The sequence below is a fragment of the Microcebus murinus genome, chromosome 6, assembly GCF_040939455.1.
Source record: "Microcebus murinus isolate Inina chromosome 6, M.murinus_Inina_mat1.0, whole genome shotgun sequence".
Taxonomy (NCBI): domain Eukaryota; kingdom Metazoa; phylum Chordata; class Mammalia; order Primates; family Cheirogaleidae; genus Microcebus; species Microcebus murinus.
The window spans coordinates 100,837,955-100,857,170 of record NC_134109.1 but is presented as its reverse complement, the minus strand read 5'-3'; the positions used below and the strand labels follow the sequence as shown (position 1 = coordinate 100,857,170).

The 19,216-nt window shown below is 52.6% G+C and overlaps 1 protein-coding gene across 1 annotated transcript; it reads left to right on the top strand.

Moving 5' to 3' along the window:
• Positions 1-4,036: 4,036 nt before the first annotated feature.
• On the top strand, positions 4,037-19,213 carry RASL12 (RAS like family 12). The gene is made up of 5 exons (XM_012758740.3): positions 4,037-4,368; positions 6,689-6,745; positions 12,645-12,718; positions 13,435-13,625; positions 16,930-19,213. The coding sequence occupies exons 1-5, from the start codon at positions 4,266-4,268 to the stop codon at positions 17,303-17,305; spliced, it is 801 nt and encodes a 266-aa protein (XP_012614194.1). The 5' UTR covers positions 4,037-4,265; the 3' UTR covers positions 17,306-19,213.
• The last annotated feature ends 3 nt before the right edge of the window (positions 19,214-19,216 follow it).

Genomic DNA, 19,216 nt, shown 5'->3' with positions numbered 1-19,216 from the left:
TCCCTTGGTTATGAATGAGGGTGTGGGGTGGACTGAACCCTGCCGGCTCCAGCCCTGCTGCCTCCTTTCATCTGCACTAGCCTTGCCTCAGAGCAGAGGAACAGCTCAAATAATGGGCAGGACCCGGGAGGGGCTGACCCCTAGGGGGCCAGGGCTGCTGCACAATCCTGGGGCTACAGTTTTCTACTAAATGGCCTGTTCCAGACACCCAGTAACTGCCAGACACAACCAGATGGAACCATCGCCTGGCCCTCTCCTAAGAGCAGGAGGGGGAGGGTATGCAAACCCCTCCTGGCCGAAATTTGCTCTCAGCTCCATTTTTCCCCAACTTCAGCCCTGGCTCGAGTGGGTTGGGGCTCATACACACACCCAGTTTCCACCATCAGCAGCCAGGGAGTGGGGAGGGGGTCACCCTAGGTGGGGGGTCAGGTTTCTGAAGCTGGGCTGAGGATCAGCTCTTTGGCCCTGCCCCCAAGGCCCCAGCAGGGTGTTGTCTGCAGCTGGGAAGAGTTTCCTCCTCCCAGACACTGAGTGTCCCTCTGGGATTTGGAAAGGACAAGGAACTATCCTGGCTGTGGGCAGCCCACAGAGTTCCCAGGCCCTGCTCGACCCTGCACCAATCTCCCTCTCGACTCTGCATCCCTCACACTGTGCAAGGTTGGGGGTGGGGGCAAGGAAGGGAGTCTGTGTCAGACCCTGAGCCTTTCTAGAGCACAGACACGGCCTTAATTCATCCCTGTCTCCACAATGATTAGCACACAGTAGCGGTCTGTTAAGTGGATTTCTGGACCCTCATCTATGTCTCCTCCATCAGACTGCAATCCCCAGTCTGATGGAGAAGGCACAGCCCTGTCCCACAAGAGCCTCCAGTCTGATGGAGGAGACATAGCCCTTGCCCTGGGAGGCACCTCCACCCCCACAGTCCGGTGGGGGAGCCCTTACCCTTGCCACCTGTGGTGGTGTTTCTGCACATAGAGTACTGAGTGGCTTGTCCTGCCTGGACCTGGAGAAGGAAGAGCACTGGAAATGGGAGTCAGGATTCCCGCCCGGGCTCTGATGCTGGTACTGATTCGCAAAAGCTACCAACCTCTTTAGGCCTCGCTTCTTCATCCATAAAGTGAAATTTGAATCTGACTTCTTAGATTGTTCAGCTTTGACATCTGAATTTATCATTGAACAACCACAGAAGTGGTTATCACGTTGTGCTTCCAGAAAGGTAGCAACACCACAAAGGGATGCCAAAAGCGGAGCTTTGTGTGCAATGGTTCCTGGAGGTGGGTGGCAAGGGTAGGACTTGCCATTGGGAAAACCTCACAGGCCCTACATGTCTAGACCAGTACATGCTGCATTCATTCACTCCAGAGATATCTATTGAGCACCTGCTGCATGCCCACTGCTGGGCTCCCTGCCACATCCTCAGCATTTTAAGTGCCTGAAGACCTCCTATGAGAGCCTTCATGGGGGGTGGTATAAGGAGTTGAGCTACTTTCCCTAGCAGAATAACCTCTCTCTTGACCTAAAGTGTCCAAACTTCTAGTCACTAAACAGTCGTGACTTCTTGGTAGGTGGATAAGAAATGTGTGCTCTTCATATCCAGGGGGAGTGAAGGGAACTATCATTCGCTTTTATGGGCCATGGGCCAAGCTCTGGGTAGGACACTTTCATGCTATGTCATATAATCCTTAATGTTATTCCTATTTTAGGTTAGGGATAGTGTCACACACCTGTAATCCCAGTACTCTAGGAGGCTGAGGCAGGAGGATTGCTTGAGCTCAGGAGTTCAAGACCAGCCTGAGCAAGAGCAAGACCCCATCTCTACTAAGAACAAAATAATTAGCCAGGTGTCGAGGTATGTGCCTATAGTCCAGCTACTTGGGAAGCTGAGGCAGGAGGATTGCTTGAGCCCAGGAGTTAGAGGTTGCAGTGAGCTATGATAATGCCACTGTACTCTCCCTAGGGTGATAGAATGAGACTCTGTCTTAAAAAAAAAATTACATGTATACATGTGTGTGTGTGTGTATGTATAATTCCTATTTTAAAAATGAGGAACTGAGGCCCAAAAGGGCAAAGTAGCTTATTCCAGGGTCTGACGGTAAGTGTGACTGATCCCCAAGGCTTTTCCAGTCCACAGTGGGTACTTCTGGGTGCGGGATAACTGAGGATGGGGAAGGGACGGTTGCAGTCATGAGGTGGGCACTGTTTTCCTCCCAAGACTTCGAGGAGGGGCAGACTTTGAGCACTGAGTTGTCACAGCTGAGGGCCTGAGTGGCCAGCTGGCTACTAATCTGTAAACTATTAATAGAACTAGAAGGAAATTAAGGGTCATCTCATTACATCGTGCACGTCATGATGGAGTCTTCTCTATAACAGCTCCTTGAAGTGGTCACCCCCTTGGTTGCTGCCAATGTGGGGAGCTCACTTCCTCCAAAGACAGTTCCCTTCTAACTACAGACAGCTCAGATGGTTAGGGAGTCACCTTCAAACCGCCAGAATCTGCCTCCTTGCAGCTCCTAGTTGGTCTAAGTTTTAAAGATGAAGAAACTGAGAACAGATAGAGGTCAAATAACTTCCCCAGCATCACACAAGCTGGAAAATAGCAGAGCTCACGGTTATACGGGGTAGGACCTATGCGGGTCCACAGCTTGTTCTCCCTCCAGCGAGATTGCTTCTGTCCCCACAGGCCCCATCCGCAACCAGTCTGTCTTCACAGGACTGGGGCCAGCCCAGAGTTGTGGCTGGAACTTATCTCCCACTTTCTCAACTCCTACAACTCAAAGGAAAACTCCGTCATTAGCTGTGGAGCGATTCTGGCCTGAGGGTGTTATCTAAACAAATTCCTCCCCATACCTTAGAGTCCTAACAACAGCTGGTTTACCATGATCCCCCTGAAACACAATTAGGTTGAGTCAATATTCATGTCCTATCCAGGAAAATAATTTTCCTTCTTGGTGGAAGAGAGAGAAGCTATTGCCTTCCAGCTCTGCCCGGGACCCTGCCTGGGTTTCCATGGTTTCTCTGTGGATGGGTGGATAGAGGAGCTAACTGTCTGGCGGGAGGGGAAGGAAAAGGGCTGCAAAGAGAGGTCTCTGAGACCCCTATTCCCTTCTCCACTCTAGCCTGGAGTGTATTCCAGAAAGGAAGCTTCATAGGGTTCTAGAATGTTCTCAGCGCTGATTCCGTCATTCTCTATTAGGCCTGAGTCATATCATAGAGTTTTGGATTTATTTTCTCCTTCCTTTAGTATTTATAGATGGGGACATTAAAGCCCAAAGAAGTGAGGTGACTTGCCCAAGGTCACCCAAAGGAAGGAGCTAGCGCTAGATCCCAAGTGTCCAGGTTCTCAATGTGGCCCTTTTGTGCTGTCTCCACATTTGCTCTGAAGTCCCAAGGGGAATGACCAGGTGACCCCTGCCAGGCTCACCACCAATCCCAGAACTGCTGTGGGCAAGAGGGGGTGCCACGTGTTAGAACAAATACTCCATTTACACAACAGGCCACAAACACATGCAACTCATTAGCTCCTATCAAGGAGAAAGAGTAATCCAGGATGGATTAGGTTTCTTGAAGCTGAACCTATGTCAGCCAAGAAATCTCAGTAAGGGGTTCTCACTCCCCCTTCCCAGGAGCCGCGGTTCTGCAGTGATGTCTCTAGAGTCCCCACACCAAAGGGCAGGACATAGTGATTGGGGAAATAGAGCGCCAAGGCTGAGCTGGCTGTGACCTAAAGAAAGGAAAGGGATGGAGTTGAACCCCTGGAGGCTTCCTGGAGGAGGCAGGGGAGGCCCAGCTAGACAGAACAAAGGGAGGGGTGCATTTTCTTGCTGGTGGAAAGAGAATGAGTAGAGGTTCAGGAAAGCCTGGAAACATCTTCCCTTCTATCCCTCTACCCCCAAGATTCCCTCTCTCTGGTTCTGCCCAGGCGGGGCTGGGGGCGCTCCGCAGGATGAAGCCGCCCGGCTCCTCGAGGCGGAGCAGGGCGCTGGGGGGCGCGGCCGGCCGGAGCTCCCTCCCTGCGCAGGGAGCGGGATGAGCGGCCGTGGGGGGCTCCTGCAGCCCTTACAAGGAGTTTGGTGGCGCCCGGGGCGGCCCCGCCCGCCAGGCTCCACCGGCCCCTCCTTCCCGCTGAGTCGCGGCCGCCAGGCGCTCGGTGCGAGGCTGGCCGCGAGTGCTAGGGACACTGCGTCCCGCTCCGAGGGCCCCGACGGGAGGGCGCGCTGCTCGGGGCCCTTCGGCCGAAGACCCGTGTCGCTCTCCACGGCGTCGCCATGTCCTCTGTGTTCGGAAAACCCCGCGCGGGCAGCGGCCCGCAGAGCGCGCCCCTCGAGGTCAACCTGGCCATCCTGGGGCGCCGCGGGGCCGGCAAGTCTGGTGAGTGGCGCGAAGGCAAGGGCGTGGGGGGGTACCCGAGAGACAGGGAGTGGGTGGAGGGAACGCTGTGGACGTGGGGGAAGGTTCTTCCACTGGTTTGGGGAGGCCTCCTTCACCCAGGTAGGTCCGGTGGGACACCGTGATTTTCTTCTTTGCCTCGGTTTCTCTGTTGCGGGGTTCTCGCTCTCCTCTCGGCTTTGCTGTCAGCTCCTCCATCTCTTTCATCTGTCTTCTGTTCCTTGCCTGTCCCTTCCCCTTGTGTCTTCCCACTGTGTCTCTGTCCTCCGTGTCTGTGACCCCCGCTGTCCCCTTCCTTCTGTCTCTCCCCTTTGTCTTTGTCTCCTAGTCCTGTACCCGTCTCCCTTGCCACCAGCCCCCTGAACCCTACCCCCATCTCCTCTCCTGGGGCCAGCAGTCAGTCCTGGTGACTGGCTCCAAAGGGACTGTTGAGCGCTGATCTGCTTATGAGGGCTGGCTTTGAGCTTTGTCGTGCAGCCTTGCTACTCCCTGATTTAGGCTGGGGTGAAGGAGTCCCTTCCACCCCCCAATCCTCACACCTCACCTTGCCCCCACTGAAGTTGGTAAAAGTTACTAGCTGACTGGATTTCTCCTGGAAGGGCCACCCCCTACTCCCCACCCCAATTCCCTGGGATTCTGGGACAAACTGTGCATTCTTATCAAATTTATTTGTTTCAAGCCAGACCCTTCTCTTAACTTTCCGAAAATACCTTGGGCTGTGGTCCCAGGTGCCTGGGACTTGTTCTTGATGAACCAAGATCTTGGGCTTCCATTGAGATAATTTCTTTTTCTTTTTTTTTTTTTTTGAGACAGAGTCTCACTTTGTTGCCCAGGCTAGAGTGAGTACCATGGCATCAGCCTAGCTCACAGCAACCTCAAACTCCTGGACTCAAGCAATCCTCCTGCCTCAGCCTCCCGAGTAGCTGGGACTACAGGCATGTGCCACCATGCCCGGCTAATTTTTTCTATATATATGTTAGTTGGCTAATTAATTTCTTTCTATTTATAGTAGAGACAGGGTGTCACTCTTGCTCAGGCTGGTTTCGAACTGCTGACCTCGAGCAATCCGCCCGCCTTGGCCTCCCAGAGTGCTAGGATTACAGGCTGAGCCACTGTGCCTGGCCTTTGAGATAATTTCTGTCGACAATGAACTCTGGCAGCGGGAGCTCAGGAGGATGGAGGTGTCACCAGAGAAAAAGGTTCTGCCTCTCCCCTGCCACCCAGTCCCAGACAGCCTAAGGTGCTGGGGCAGAGGGGCTCCTCCACTAGCGGTTTTCTAGTTAATAGCTATTAGTGATGGCTACCCCTGCTTGGTTTGCTGTGAATTTCCTTCCCCACAGTGTTCTTGGAGACTCCCTGGGGGCCTACTCTCTGATTTTGAAGCCAGCCCTCCTGACTCAGAAAGGGGACTCCACATCTGGTTTTCCTACAGAAAAGATTTTCTTCCCTTTGAAAATCAGATTGTTATCTGCAGCTCTCTCACTGGTGCAGTTTAGCCAGTGACTACATGAATGAAAGAATTTAAATTTTGAAGTATGTATTCCCTGGGTATTAGTTTGCAAAATGACACCGTTGGGAATCCTAGGAAAGAATTTTAAGGATTCCCTTAACAATATTGTATTACTTTTTAAGAATCCAGTATAATATTAATAGGTGGCTGGCCCTTTATGTGGCTAAACTCCGAAGCAAGTCAGAATCCTGTTAATGTATTCCACTGGGGAGAACTTTCTAGAGTTTTATGTTCTGCTGAGACACCCATGATGAGTGTGGAGGGCCTGGAGAGAGCCACAGCTTGAGTTGTGGAGGACCAGGACTCAGATCTCGGCTGGAAATCCCTTCCCAGGGATCACGCGCCATGATCAATTCTGTTCTTACTCTCTCTTTGGCTTGTAGACAAAGCTGGAATAAATGCTCCGCACTTCAGAATCTTTGTGACTTGTCCAGGGTGGGCTACATCTCCCTTCAGTTGGGATCTCAGCAGGCTGACCCTGAGGTAACTGGTTTTAGGGGTCCTAACCCTGTGCCCAGTCTTCACAAACACCCCTTAGGCTTGCCTCTCATTGCTTTTCTTGCCATTAAAAAAAATCCCAGGGTGCAACTAGTGGGACTCAGCTCTTCATATTTCTGGTTTCTTTTGAGCTTCTCAAACTAACTCTTTAGTTCCCCAGCCACATTCCCTGAGAGAGCTGAGTATGGTGTCAGCCAGGGATCACAGAGGTTAGCTGCGGCCTGCCCAAAATGAGAGGGGCTGGCAGGCAGACACAGCCGAGAGACCGAGCTGATCTCTTTCTGCTTCTTGCAGCCCTGACCGTGAAGTTTCTGACCAAGAGGTTCATCAGCGAATATGACCCCAACTTGGGTAAGAAACCACTCCTTCCTGTACTTCCTGCTGCCTGTGCCCCACCTGGAGGACTCCCCTGGGACCTACCCCGTGGGTGGGCCCTGGCCACGACTGCACATCTAGGGGCAGAAGGAAGGAGCCACAAGGATGACTCAGCCCATGGGGGGAAATGTTTTAAGTGCCAGAAATATCCCTTTCACAGCCCACCCAGACAACTGGGGCTGATGTGCTCTGAAATATGAGGTGTGATGAGATTTTTAAAAAATAAAAATAAATCAAATATCTGGGAGACCAAGGCGGCTGGATCGTTCAAGCTCAGGCGTTCAAGACTAGCCTGAGCAAGAGCGAGACCCCATCTCTACTAAAAAAATGGAAAGAAATTAGCTGTACAACTAAAAATATATAGAAAAAATTAGCCGGGCATGGTGGCACATGCCTGTAGTCCCAGCTACTCGGGAGGCTGAGGCAGGAGGATTGCTTGAGCCCAGGAGTTTGAGGTTGCTGTGAGCTAGGCTGACGCCGTGGCACTCTAGCCCAGGCAACAGAGTGAGACTCTGTCTCAAAAACCAAAAAATCAAATATAACAGGATGTCCACATCCAAATAGGTGTAATTCTTTAAGATGATTACTCAATGTTCTTTTCCAGAAAAGCTAGACAAGACATTTGAGAAATTCTTTTGTGGTGATGGTTTCTGAGCCAATTTTTGAACCACATGAGACAACTAGTCTTGTTTTATAGCTGTATCATGGTATTTGGAAAACGGGATGTTTGTTGTCACAGAGCTGAGTTTGAATCCTGGCTCTGCCACTTACTGGCTGTGCAACCTTGAGCCAGTCACCTAACCTCTCTGAGCTAGTTTCTTCATCTGTAAAATGAGCATCAAAATACCTATCTCAGAGAATTACCGTGAGGATTAAAGAGATGACACGTGAAAGATCTAGTGCAGTACTTGACCCGCAATAGATACTCAGTGCATATTTGCTTTACCTTCTTCCTCAGATGGTTTCCTGTGCATCCGATTAATCGGATCAGTGTTTCTGAAAATTATTTTTAGCAGCAGGACCTTTTTTGAAAATAACCTCTTACATAGAATCCTAATATCTAAAACAAATAAAAGCAGAATTTTATTAGAAAAAAAGTAACTTAAGGCTCACATTTATACCATTCGTTTATTGTAAACTGTCCACCAAGAAAAACAGGGTGTCTGGATGATCTTAGCCTTTTGAAAATGGACATTGCAGTCTAGGATTATTTTCTTTACTCAAAAATAGAATAAAGCATTCATGGCCGCCCCACCTCCAAGGGCCCTCTGAAGAAACCAGGGCTCTGTGACACGGGTCAAAAGCCCACCACAGGCCGGGCACGGTGGCTCATGCCTGTAATCCTAGCACTCTGGGAGGCCGAGGCGGGTGGATCGTTGGAGCTCAGGAGTTCGAGACCAGCCTGAGCAAGAGCAAGACCCCGTCTCTACTAAAAATAGAAAGAAATTAATTGGCCAACTAAAAATATGTAGAAAAAATTAGCTGGGTATGGTGGCGCATGCCTGTAGTCCCAGCTACTTGGGAGGCTGAGGCAGTAGGATTGCTTGAGCCAAGGAGTTTGAGGTTGCTGTGAGCTACGCTGACGCCACGGCACTCTAGCCCGGGCAACAGAGTGGGACTCTATTTCAAAAAAAAACAAAACAAAAAACCCCACCACACTACCTAGCAGGCCCCTGATGGAAAGTCACTCCCACACCTGGAAGAAAGAGCACCTTAACCCAGTGGCACCCACCAGCCCCTTAGTTCAGGTGGGGGTAGAGTACCAAATCCTGGTGTTGGAGCAGGAAGAGACCTTGGGGCTATTTAGTCCTATGGTTAAAAAATTTTTTTTCCTTAGGTAGCAGAATCCCTTCATCCAAATCTTAAACAGAACCCCAGAGTGTCAAACAGAGAAAGAGAAGGGGTTCCTTTAGTTAAGTCAGGGGTACAGGGCAGGCGAGGCACTGACAGTCCCTGAGGGGTTTGTTCCTCAAAGCCCTGTCTGACCACCTGTACCCTGGCACAAACCCTTGGTGCTGCGGTGGAGGAAAAGGCCCACCGAGCTGAGGCCTCTGGGCGAGGTCACGCAGCAGGTCTGAGGGGAGCCCCTTCGGTTAGCAGAGGTCAACTCCTGAGAGAGGAGGACGCGGGGTGCGATGGTGTGCCGGCCAGGGAGGTGCCGGGGAGGCCAGACCAGGGCATCAGAGACGGGGCTGAGGAGTTGAGGACGGAGGTGAGGGGGGAGCGTGGCAACAATAGGCACGCAGGCAGGTAGGGGGATCCCAACGAAGCACCTCAAAAGATACATTCTGCCAAATTCAAATACTGCCTGGGTCACATGTATACTGAAAACGATTCCATTTTATTTGAAATTCCAGTTTAACTCAGCGTCCTGTATTTTGTCTGGCAACTCTCCTCCAGCCTCTCTTCTTCCCTGCCCTCCCCCACCCCCATCCATACCCTTACAGGGCGGTGGTTTGAGCCTATTACAGTGGTGGTTTGAGCTTCCTGGTTGGGTAACTTTGGAGTTTGGACCTGGCGGTGGAATGAGGGGTCAGGCTGTGTGGGAGAGGGGCAGCCCTGCCGTGGTTAGTGCCCTGGGTCTTGGTCTCAGCCCGCAAGCTAGAGAGGCCACAGGCGCTCTCCTCTCAGACGTTCTAGGGGGCAGTGCCACTCCTCAGACGTTCTGCTGGGAATGGCCTAAACATTCCGGCCGCTGCCCCAGTGCTGGTTTCAGCAGCAGCAGAGACTGTGGGCCCAGAGCTCTTCCTCCTGTGGAGAAAGGGCTGAACGTTCAAGGGGAGAGTTAGCCATCAGGCAGATGTTGGCAGAACAATTCTCTCCCCTTTCCAAGGTCTTCTAAGAGCTTGAGCTCATTCTGGGAGCCTCTCGGTGGTGGAGATTCACTCCCATTTCCAGCGTGTAGCTCAGTACTAGGCACAACATAGATGCTTTTAACCTGTGGGGTTGACTTTTGGGTTTAGGATTACCCTTTAAGGAAGAGCTCCTATTATTGTGGAGAAACTGAGGCAGAGAGTGCCCGGTGCTTTAACTAAGATGATGGAGACCTCCAGGCACAAAGGAAGATGAGGCAACTCATCTCTTTACTAGAGGCAGCCTCGAGGGCCTTATGCTAGTGACAGGTCTGAGTGGCACTGGGCCCTCGCATCTTTGATTCCCCATTCAGTGTCTGTGGAAGGGCTTTGCCTGTGCTGAGCCTCCCGGGAGGAGATGAGGGTCTCCAGGAGAATGTTCCCCTCTCACAGAAGGGCCAGGGCATCCCTCCTGGCTTGGCCCGTGGTTAATGTCAGCTCTCACCTCTCTTGCCCTCGTCCTGCTCCGGTGAGACACGAGCACCATTGCTGTGGCATCACCCTGCACATGCTCTGACCAGAGCTCAAGAGAAAGACGCTTTGGGAGGCAACTCTTCCCTCAGCGTGAAAGCCCACAGAATGCTAATTAGCACCGGGAGTTGTGAAGCCCACCAGAGTATCCCCAGGCAGGAACTTGGTGATGGGAAGACTGGACATTACCGTGACTGGGAAAGGAGCCCCCCACCCCGCCCCTGCCTCTGAGGCCGGTCACCCCATCTGTAAAGGGGAAGCTGGACAAGATGGCCTCTGAGGCTTCTCCCGGCTTGCCCCTCCACATTCCATGTCCCCAGCTAGTCTTCCCTTGTACTCTGCTCAGGGGGTGAGTGGGTCCCAATGGGGAGGCAGCCCAGCCTGGAAGACCAGAATTTAAGTTGCTTCTGCTGATAGCATGCTGTGTGGCCTTGGGCGAGTTCCCTCCTTCTCTGGGCCTCATATTGTCATCTCGCTACAATAGGGCTAACAGCAACCTCAAAAGGCTGTCATGCTGTAAGGGGAGCTAGGTTGGGCTAGAACCTTTTGCTGGGCTGGGCAGGACACCGTGCCTGTTGAGGGAATGCTAAAAGGGGTGCATCAGACAGCTTTGGCAGGAAGATAAAGACACATCTGAATGAGATGTAGGCATCTAGGGGCAGGTCTGCTTGGACCAAATATAGTTAAATATTTGGGACATAGTTTCCATTAGATTTTTTTGTCTTTGCATAAGTGCAGCTATTTATCCAAGTTCCCAAAGCAGACTGGGGACAAGAAACTGTCTGTGATTCATGCTGGATGTTAGTGGACTTGGAGTGTGTCCAGGCCTGGCTTGGCTGCCAGTGGCCCTCAGAGAGAAGTGTTTGACTGTGAATTCAGCCAGGGCTGGGGGGTGCCCTTCTCACAGTGGATGCTGCCAGGAAGGCAGAGAACATCTCGGTTCTGCCTAGAGGGGTCATTTTTAGGGTCACTGGGGGCAGGGGACCCCCAGGAAAAGCTGAAGTGCTCTCACTTGGTGAGAGTGGGCCAATGGCACAGGCAGAGATTGGGGGTAGGGAGAGTGATTGCCAATGTGGCAGGGAGGTCCTCTTTGCATGCCTGGCCACTCACTTGCTGCTTTCTCATGTTTGAGGGCATGAGAGCTAAAAAAAAAAAAAAAAGTGACAATTCATGAAATTGAAATGAGGTCGGTAGCTTATAATATGGTACCATGGTACCAATGTCAGTTTCTTGATCATGTAAGGTGGTAACATTGGGGGAAGCTGGGTGAAGAGTACATAGGAACTCTATACTATTTTGCAACTTCTATGTGAGTCTAGAATTTTTTCAAAATAAAATGTAAGAAAAAAAATGTCACCTGTGAATGTGAACCTGCCCTGCTAACTTGGAGCACCAGGGTCCCCCAGAAGTGCCTGCCCTTTACCAGGCACTTCTAGTGGCCCAGGGCCCATGTCCTGAGGCCTATCCAGTCCTGACCCACAGAGCCCTGGGAGATAAGGCTATTAAATGAGCTAATGTAGGGACAAGCACTTAGCATAACACCTGGCACAGAGTAAAGGCTTGGAAAGGGCTAGCCAGTGTCACCACAGTATTCCCATTTTAAATTGAGGAAATTGCCTCAGAGGGCTGAAGTGACTCAGCCAAGTCACATAGCTAAAAAGCAGCTGAAGTTGGATTTGATTCTAGATCTCCAACTTAAAACTTTTTCATTATTATTATTTTTTTAAGAGACAAGGTCTCTCTCTGTTGCCCAGACTGGAGTGCAGTGGTGCAATCATATCTGACAGCAGCCTTGAACCTCTGGGCTCAAGCCATCCTCCTGCCTCAGTCTCCCATCTAGCTGGGACTACAGGCATGTGCCGTCACACCTGACTAATTTTTAAATTTTTTGTAGAGATGGGGGTCTCACTGTGTTGCGAAAGCTGATCTCAAACTCCTGGCCCCAAGCACTCCTCCCAAAGTGCTGGGATTACAGGCATGAACCACCCGTGCATGGTCCAACTTAAAAACTTTTGACTATACTGGACTCCTCTGCTGTCATGTTGACAAAGATTACTTGCAAAACCTTCTTGGAATGCTGTTGTGTCATGTGCTTCTCTTTTCCCTCATCTCTTCTCTCACTGGGGGCAGGAGGGTTGTCGTCGGGGCCTCCTGCAGGCCAGGTACTGTGGTCGGAGGGGAAGAGGGTGGAGGAGCTTGGGGTTTGGGGACAGAGGCGCTGGTAGTGCAGCTCCTGAGCCTGTGCTGCTAACTGGGCCCGTGGGCCACGCACTCCATCCCGCCGGCTTTGTGCACGGACCGGAACACAGTCCTGTCCCCCGAGGCACGTTCTGTGAGTGGCTGCTGATGCTCTGAGCCCAGCAGGCAGGGTAGCATCTCCTTGGTGGGAAGTTCTGCCCACGTCTGCCATGTGGGTGAGAACCAAGGACTTTACAGTGGTCCCAGCTCAGCCAGGGACCCCGAGCAGCTCCCAAGGGCCCCCTGAGGCCACACAAGGAAAGCTCGAGCTTAGAGCCAGTTCAGTGCGTCTGACCTGACCATCTGTGTTGCAGAGGACACCTACAGCTCCGAGGAGACTGTGGACCACCAGCCTGTCCACCTGAAGGTCATGGACACTGCGGACCTGGTAATGTCACCCCCATTTACCCACGGAGAGCTGAGACTCAGGGTAGCTTCCTAAGAAGTCCTGGTCCAGAGGGGGGCCTCACATGGGAATTTGGATCCCTTTTAAATTACATTTTGCTGTGTGAACCTGAACGAGGTGCTGACCTCTCTGGGCCTGAATCCCTCATTCGCCAAATGAGAAAGATGAACAGGCTGAGAGGCCTGAGGGTTGCCGGCGTCAGCTCTGAGATCTGTGCAATGGGGCGTTCTGCTCACGCACACAGGACAGGTGCACACCTGTTCACACACACGCTCCTGGTGTGAGCCCTCGCCCAAGCCACCCCCGGCACACACATCTCCCCCTGTGTCCTTGCCGCCTCTGCCAAGGCCGGATGCCAGTTATTCTCAGAAGCCAAAGGAGCAGCATGAACCTGACCCGAAACCAGTGGTGCCCAGGGACAGCCAGGTCCCTGTAGGGGCCAGGCCAGAGTCTCTGGCTCTGTGCCCAAGGGGCCGAGGTCTCCAAGTCTCTGGCTGGGTGGTGGGAGGGAGGTTCACGGGACAATGTCTCCTTTCACGCCAAGCCAAATGCTCACTCAACTGCCCCTTTGAAAAGGACTCTGCTGGGGAACAATGTACAAAGACCCGGGGAGTGGGGAGGTGGGGCGGGGCAGCTCAGGTGAGGGCCTTTACCCTGACCCGCTCTGCCTCTGGGGGGGCTTCTCTCCTTCACCCCAGGACACCCCCAGGAACTGTGAGCGCTACCTGAACTGGGCCCACGCCTTTCTGGTGGTGTACAGCGTCGACAGCCGCCAGAGCTTCGAGGGCAGCAGCAGCTACCTGGAGCTGCTCGCCGTGCACGCGAGGGAGACGCAGCGCAGCTACCCTGCCCTGCTGCTGGGCAACAAGCTGGACATGGCCCAGTACAGGTGAGCGGCCGGCGCGGGCCTCATCTTCAGGCATTAGTCAGCTGCTAAGAACAGTGACCCCCTCAAATTTCGGTAAGAAGGATTGTGTTGTGAGGGTCCAGTGGGCATTGGTCTTCCCGTCAGCCAGGGACAGGAAGGGCAGGGCATCTGGGTCACACAGGGGCTGGACCCTGAAGGTCAGAAGAGAGGCCACTCCTGCCACCCTCTTGGGTCTCTCTGGTCTCTCTCAGGCTCATCCTTCCTTGCCTGGGTCTATACAACCGTCCAGTCCCACTCCCAGCAGCTGAGGGGCAATCCATGCCAGTTCCGGTTTGATTGGCCCCTCGGGTCAGGTGTCTACTCTGGTCCAACTAGCTCTGGCTTCACCCAGGCTCAGCCCCACCCCAAGCTCACTCCCACAGTTGGCCGTGCTAGGGACAGGTTCTCTTAGAAAGGGCTGGACCTGAATCAGAGGTCATAGACTGGGCCAGAGGGCACATGACCACAGAATGCTGTAGCCGTATTTTGCTTGGCCAGCGCCGTGTTTTAAAAGACCTGGAATCGGAATGCTTTGAGGTGGGGCATGTGCTCTCCAGCTGACCACAGGCCTCCCCAAGCCCATGGCTTACCTCCACCCTCTGCACACACTCGAGTTGCCTGCCTGGCCCCGAGGCACTGAGGCTGTGCTGCCTGTACTTGATGAGTGATCCTACCGGATTTCTCCAACACTGACGTTTGTCCTGTGTGGCCAGTCTGCCTGCAAGGTATGGCAGCTTCCACCAGCCTTGCACCCTGGCTGGTCAGTCCTGCTCCTCCAAGCCCCAAAGATGCATTGCCTGGTGTTTGTTTAGAAGGGTCAGATGGGCAATGGGGAAAGTGAGGTGTGGGCTCAGGAAGGGGGACCAGAGGAAGGGGCCTTCCCAAGCAGTCAAGTCCTCAAACCCGGACAAATCACATCTCAGGGAATGAGGAAAGTCATGCGTTTGTAAAGCCACTAGAGGTAGTCCTTCAGGAATAACAGGCCCCGGAAGAGGGGTCAGAAGAGTGGATTGTGGAAGTTTGAGGTTGCAGTGAGCTATGATGACACCAATGCACTCTAGCCTGGGTGACAGAGCAAGACCCTGTCTCAAAAAAAAAAGACTGGATTGTGAATGGGCCAGTTTTCAACATGGGGGAAAACACTAGACCATTGTTTAGACCCCATGTTTTCTCAAAGAGGTTGTCTAAAAATGATTTGGGGCAAATGACAAAGAATACGTGGCTGAAATGAAGTAGCATCAATTCCCTAAGAACAAGTTATGACAACTTATCCCCCTTTCATTCTTTGCTCAAGTCCCAAGGTTAGTAGATTAGGATTCGGTAAGCACAGTAAATCTAATTTTTAGCTGGGCATTGGTTATTGTCTCTCATGATTGTCTTGCAGCTAAAAGGATAAAATGTGAGTTAGGGCTATGTTTCCCAAACCACTGATAAAACTCTCATTAGAAGTTTGAGACCAGCCTGAGCAAAATAGTGAGACCCTGTCTCTGCAAAACAAATAAAAAAATTAGTTGGGTGTGGTGGTGCACTTGTAGTCCTACGTACTCAGGAGGCTGAGGCAGGAGGATCACTTGAGCCCAGGAATTTGAGGTTGCAGTGAGTTATAATGACACCACTGCACTTTAGCCTAGGTGACAGAGCGAGACCCTGTCTCAAAAAAAAATGAAAACAAAAATACCCTAGAAAACACCTCACTAGAATGCAACAAAATGTTACGTGCCTGTGTCACCAACTCACACACATGTACGCACACCTGGGTTCTTCTTTCTGAAAATTCATTATTCAAGCCCCATAATGACAAAGTTGTAGATTCAAACTCATCATAAAAGCAAATAGGCTGGGCACAGTGGCTCACACCTGTAATCCTAGCTCTCTGGGAGGCCGAGGCGGGCAGATTGTTTGAGCTAAGGAGTTTGAAACCAACCCAAGCAAGAGCGAGACCCCATCTCTACTATAAATAGAAAGAAATTAATTGGTCAACTAATATATATAGAAAAAAGTAGCCAGACATGGTGGCACATGCCTATAGTCCCAGCTACTTGGGAGGCTAAGGCAGGAGGATTGCTTGAGCCCAGGAGTTTGAGGTTGCTGTGAGCTAGTCTGACAACACGGCACTTACTCTAGTCTGGGCAACAAAGTGAGACTCTGTCTCAGAAAAAAAAAAAATAAATAAAATAATTTAAATAAAGCAAATAATACCAAGTATTCTTTCAAAATGGGTTCCTCAGGAAGCAGTGAGCTTAAGGACAGGTTGGCAGCCTTGGGTGGGGAGTGGCTCAGATGCTGGCCCCTGGCCCTCTTTGTCCCAGTCACCCTCTCCCTCTGATACCCATTCCCCGCCCTAGAGCAGTACCCTGGGCAGCCCTCCCAGCCCCCTGTTCCTGCCACAGTGACCTTGGCTCAGAAACCTTTTCCCACCACTGCCCACCCTAAGTGTCTCCTCTCATCTCATGGCTGTGCCTTCATCCCCAGAAATGGTGGGTGGGGCAGCTTAGGAAGATTCAGACAGGAGGATTCAGCCAGTGGAACCTTGGGCCCAAGACCTCAGGGACCCTATCTCTTCCCCCTTCTGCACATCTGACCTACCGAAGAGCCAGTCTTCTCTTTCCTCCCACCTCAATTCCTATGGCTCTCACGTTAGAAGCTTCTAGAACCTTACCAGTTTCAAACCTTCTATCCTGCCATCACAGGAGGTGGTATAGGACCAAGCTGGCATAGGTGTTCTCCCCTTCTCTTCTCCCCCCTCCTCATCATGACATGTTGTCACCCCCTGTGCAGGCAGACAAAACTCCCCACGAGCCCCGAGAGCTCTGTCAACCACAGGCTTCCAGAGTCACCTCTGTGGTCTAACACCCTTCAGTCCAAACAACTGCTTCTCTCCAGAGCTGATCCCACAAGCCAGGGCAGTGGGTGGCCCATTTCCTGCCCCAGGGACCCATGCTGGGGTAGAGGAGAGGTGGGACTGGGAATGGCCTTCTTAGTGTCCCACATGGGGGCGCAGCTTCTCTCATCCTCATCCCTAAATTCTGGCTCTGGTGACATCAGCCACCATTTTATTAAGCCCTGACTCTGTGCCAGGTACTGTGCTAAGCACTAGACACAAATTGTCTTAATCTTAACAACCCTGAGGGGCAGATGTCATCGTCCCATTGTACTGACGAGAAAACCGAGACTCAGAGGACCCCAGACCACCCAGCTAGTACGTGGGGGCTGGGTGTAGAAGCCGATCTGCCTAACTTGGAACAGCATGCGCCTAACTCCCTGCCCCGCCCTGCTTCCTCGCCAGGCAAGTCACCAAGGCTGAGGGTGCAGCTTTGGCAGGCAGATTCGGGTGCCTGTTTTTCGAGGTCTCTGCCTGCCTGGACTTTGAGCACGTGCAGCACGTCTTCCACGAGGCGGTGCGAGAGGCCCGGCGGGAGCTGGAGAAGAGCCCCCTGGCCCGTCCCCTCTACATCTCCGAGGAGAGGGCCCTGCCCCACCAGGCCCCGCTCACCGCCCGGCACGGGCTGGCCAGCTGCACCTTCAACACCCTCTCCACGGCCAGCCTCAAGGAGATGCCCACCATCGCCCAGGCTAAGCTGGTCACGGTGAAGTCGTCCCGGGCCCAGAGCAAGCGCAAGGCACCCACCTTGACTCTACTGAAGGGCTTCAAGATCTTCTGAGGCCCTCCCCAGGAATCCCGGACTCGACGGCTGGGCAGGGCTGCAGGACAAGCATGGCTTGTCACCACCGGCCTTTCCCTCTGATGGACCAGTAGCCCTCACCCTCTGGTGGACAGCGGACCCTGCCTCCAGCACCAAGCAGTGTCCCTGCACTGAATGCACTGTGCGAGCTGGAGGGACAAGCGGGGATGCTGCTCCTACTCCCCTCAGGCCATGTTCTCCATGGTAACCACAGCATCTGTGACCCTGGAAGGAAAACAGCCACCGTGACAACCCAGAGACCTGGGGACAGCTGTAAGCAGGAAGAAATTGCAATGTCCATCCTGCTGCCATCACCCCTTCTGCTCCAGCTACAGTTGGGCCAGCTGTGGCACTTAATGGGCGGTCTGAGTGGAGAGCTGCCAGGAGTTCTGTCACTGTGGAGGCCAGAGAGCAGCCTGCGGGAGTGACAGCCCTGAGGTCCTTGCGCCACCTGGTGGACGGGAAAGGCAGGGCTGCTGCAGGTTTCCGAGGCTGGAGCCTGGCTCTCAGCCCCAGGCAACAAACCCCACGGTTTGCCCAAGGAAAATCTAGTTAAAATAACCCCAAGGGACAGCCTGGCAGGGCAGAGAAGTCCCAGGAAAGAGTATTTCCCTCACTGTGCCTCTCAGTGAGGGCAGAAGGCCGGGCGGAGGCTGTGAGTTGTGGCTGTCCAGCGTGAAGAGCCTGTAGAGTTCCCTCGCCAGCATACAGGGTCCTCTCGTTTTCCCACCGCTAAATTCTCTACCTAGACGCCCGGAACCAGCCTCCTCAAGTTTAACGATAAAGGCTGCAGACCAAAGTTGTCCTCTCCAGTGACAACTACCCAGGGCTCCTGGCAGTAGCAAGGCGTCCAGTGGGCACTGGCAGCCCGCCCGCATGCAGGTAGGAGCGCCGTACACCTGTTTGTGGTCTGGCCTGGCAGGACCCAGTATCCCCAGCTACGGGTCTGAGTGTTCACAGCCCACTTTTGTAAGATAGAACCTAAAGCATTTTGGGCTGATAAAATTTATGCAATTTTTTGCATAAATTATTTGAAGATGTCACCACAGCTTATATCAGAACACCATGCTCAGACCCGGGATCAGAACACTGCTTTGGGGTCCCGCTGTTGGTAAGAAAGGGCTCTCAGAGGCAGGCAGTGCAATCACTTCCAACATTGTTTGCCACAGGCCAGGTGTGAAGGAAGTCCTCACAGACCCTTCCCAGGTAAGCAGGAGAGGGCTGTGGCCGGTGGGGGCTTGAGAAGGGGATTCTGAGCACAGAATCCTGTTCCTTCCCCTCTCAGCAGTCTCAGGAGCTTGGATGGAAAACAGTGTCTCTGGCTGGGCACAGTGGCTCACGTCTATAATCCCAGTGCTTTCAGAGGCCAAGGCAGGAAGATCGCTGAGGCCGGGGGTTTGAGACCAGCCTGAGCAACATAGCAAGACTCCATCTCTACTGGCCCAGTGGGTGTGGTGGTGTGCACTTAGTCCCAGCTACTCAGGAGGCTGTGGCAGGAGGATCACTTGAACCCAGGAATTCAAGGTTACACTGAGTTATGATCAGGCCACTGCACTCCAGCCTGGGTAAATAGAGAGAGACTGTGTCTCTTAAAAAAAAAAGAAAAAGTAAAAGAAAACAGCATCTTTAACCCAACCTTCAGCTTCATTCTATAAATGGAGAAGCTGAGGGCAGAGGGAATCTGTGGCTACTCAAGACCACATGCTGAGAGTCCTGGCCAGGCTTCCTGACCCACAGGCTGGCTACGGGTTTTGCGCTTTTGCTCCAAGCCACTTGTGTGTGTGTGTGTATGTGTGTGTGTGGACCACTACCATTTGAACAAATTATGTAATTCCAACAGCCCACTTCCAGGAGCATTTTAATAAAATATTTTTTTAAATAATAGAATTT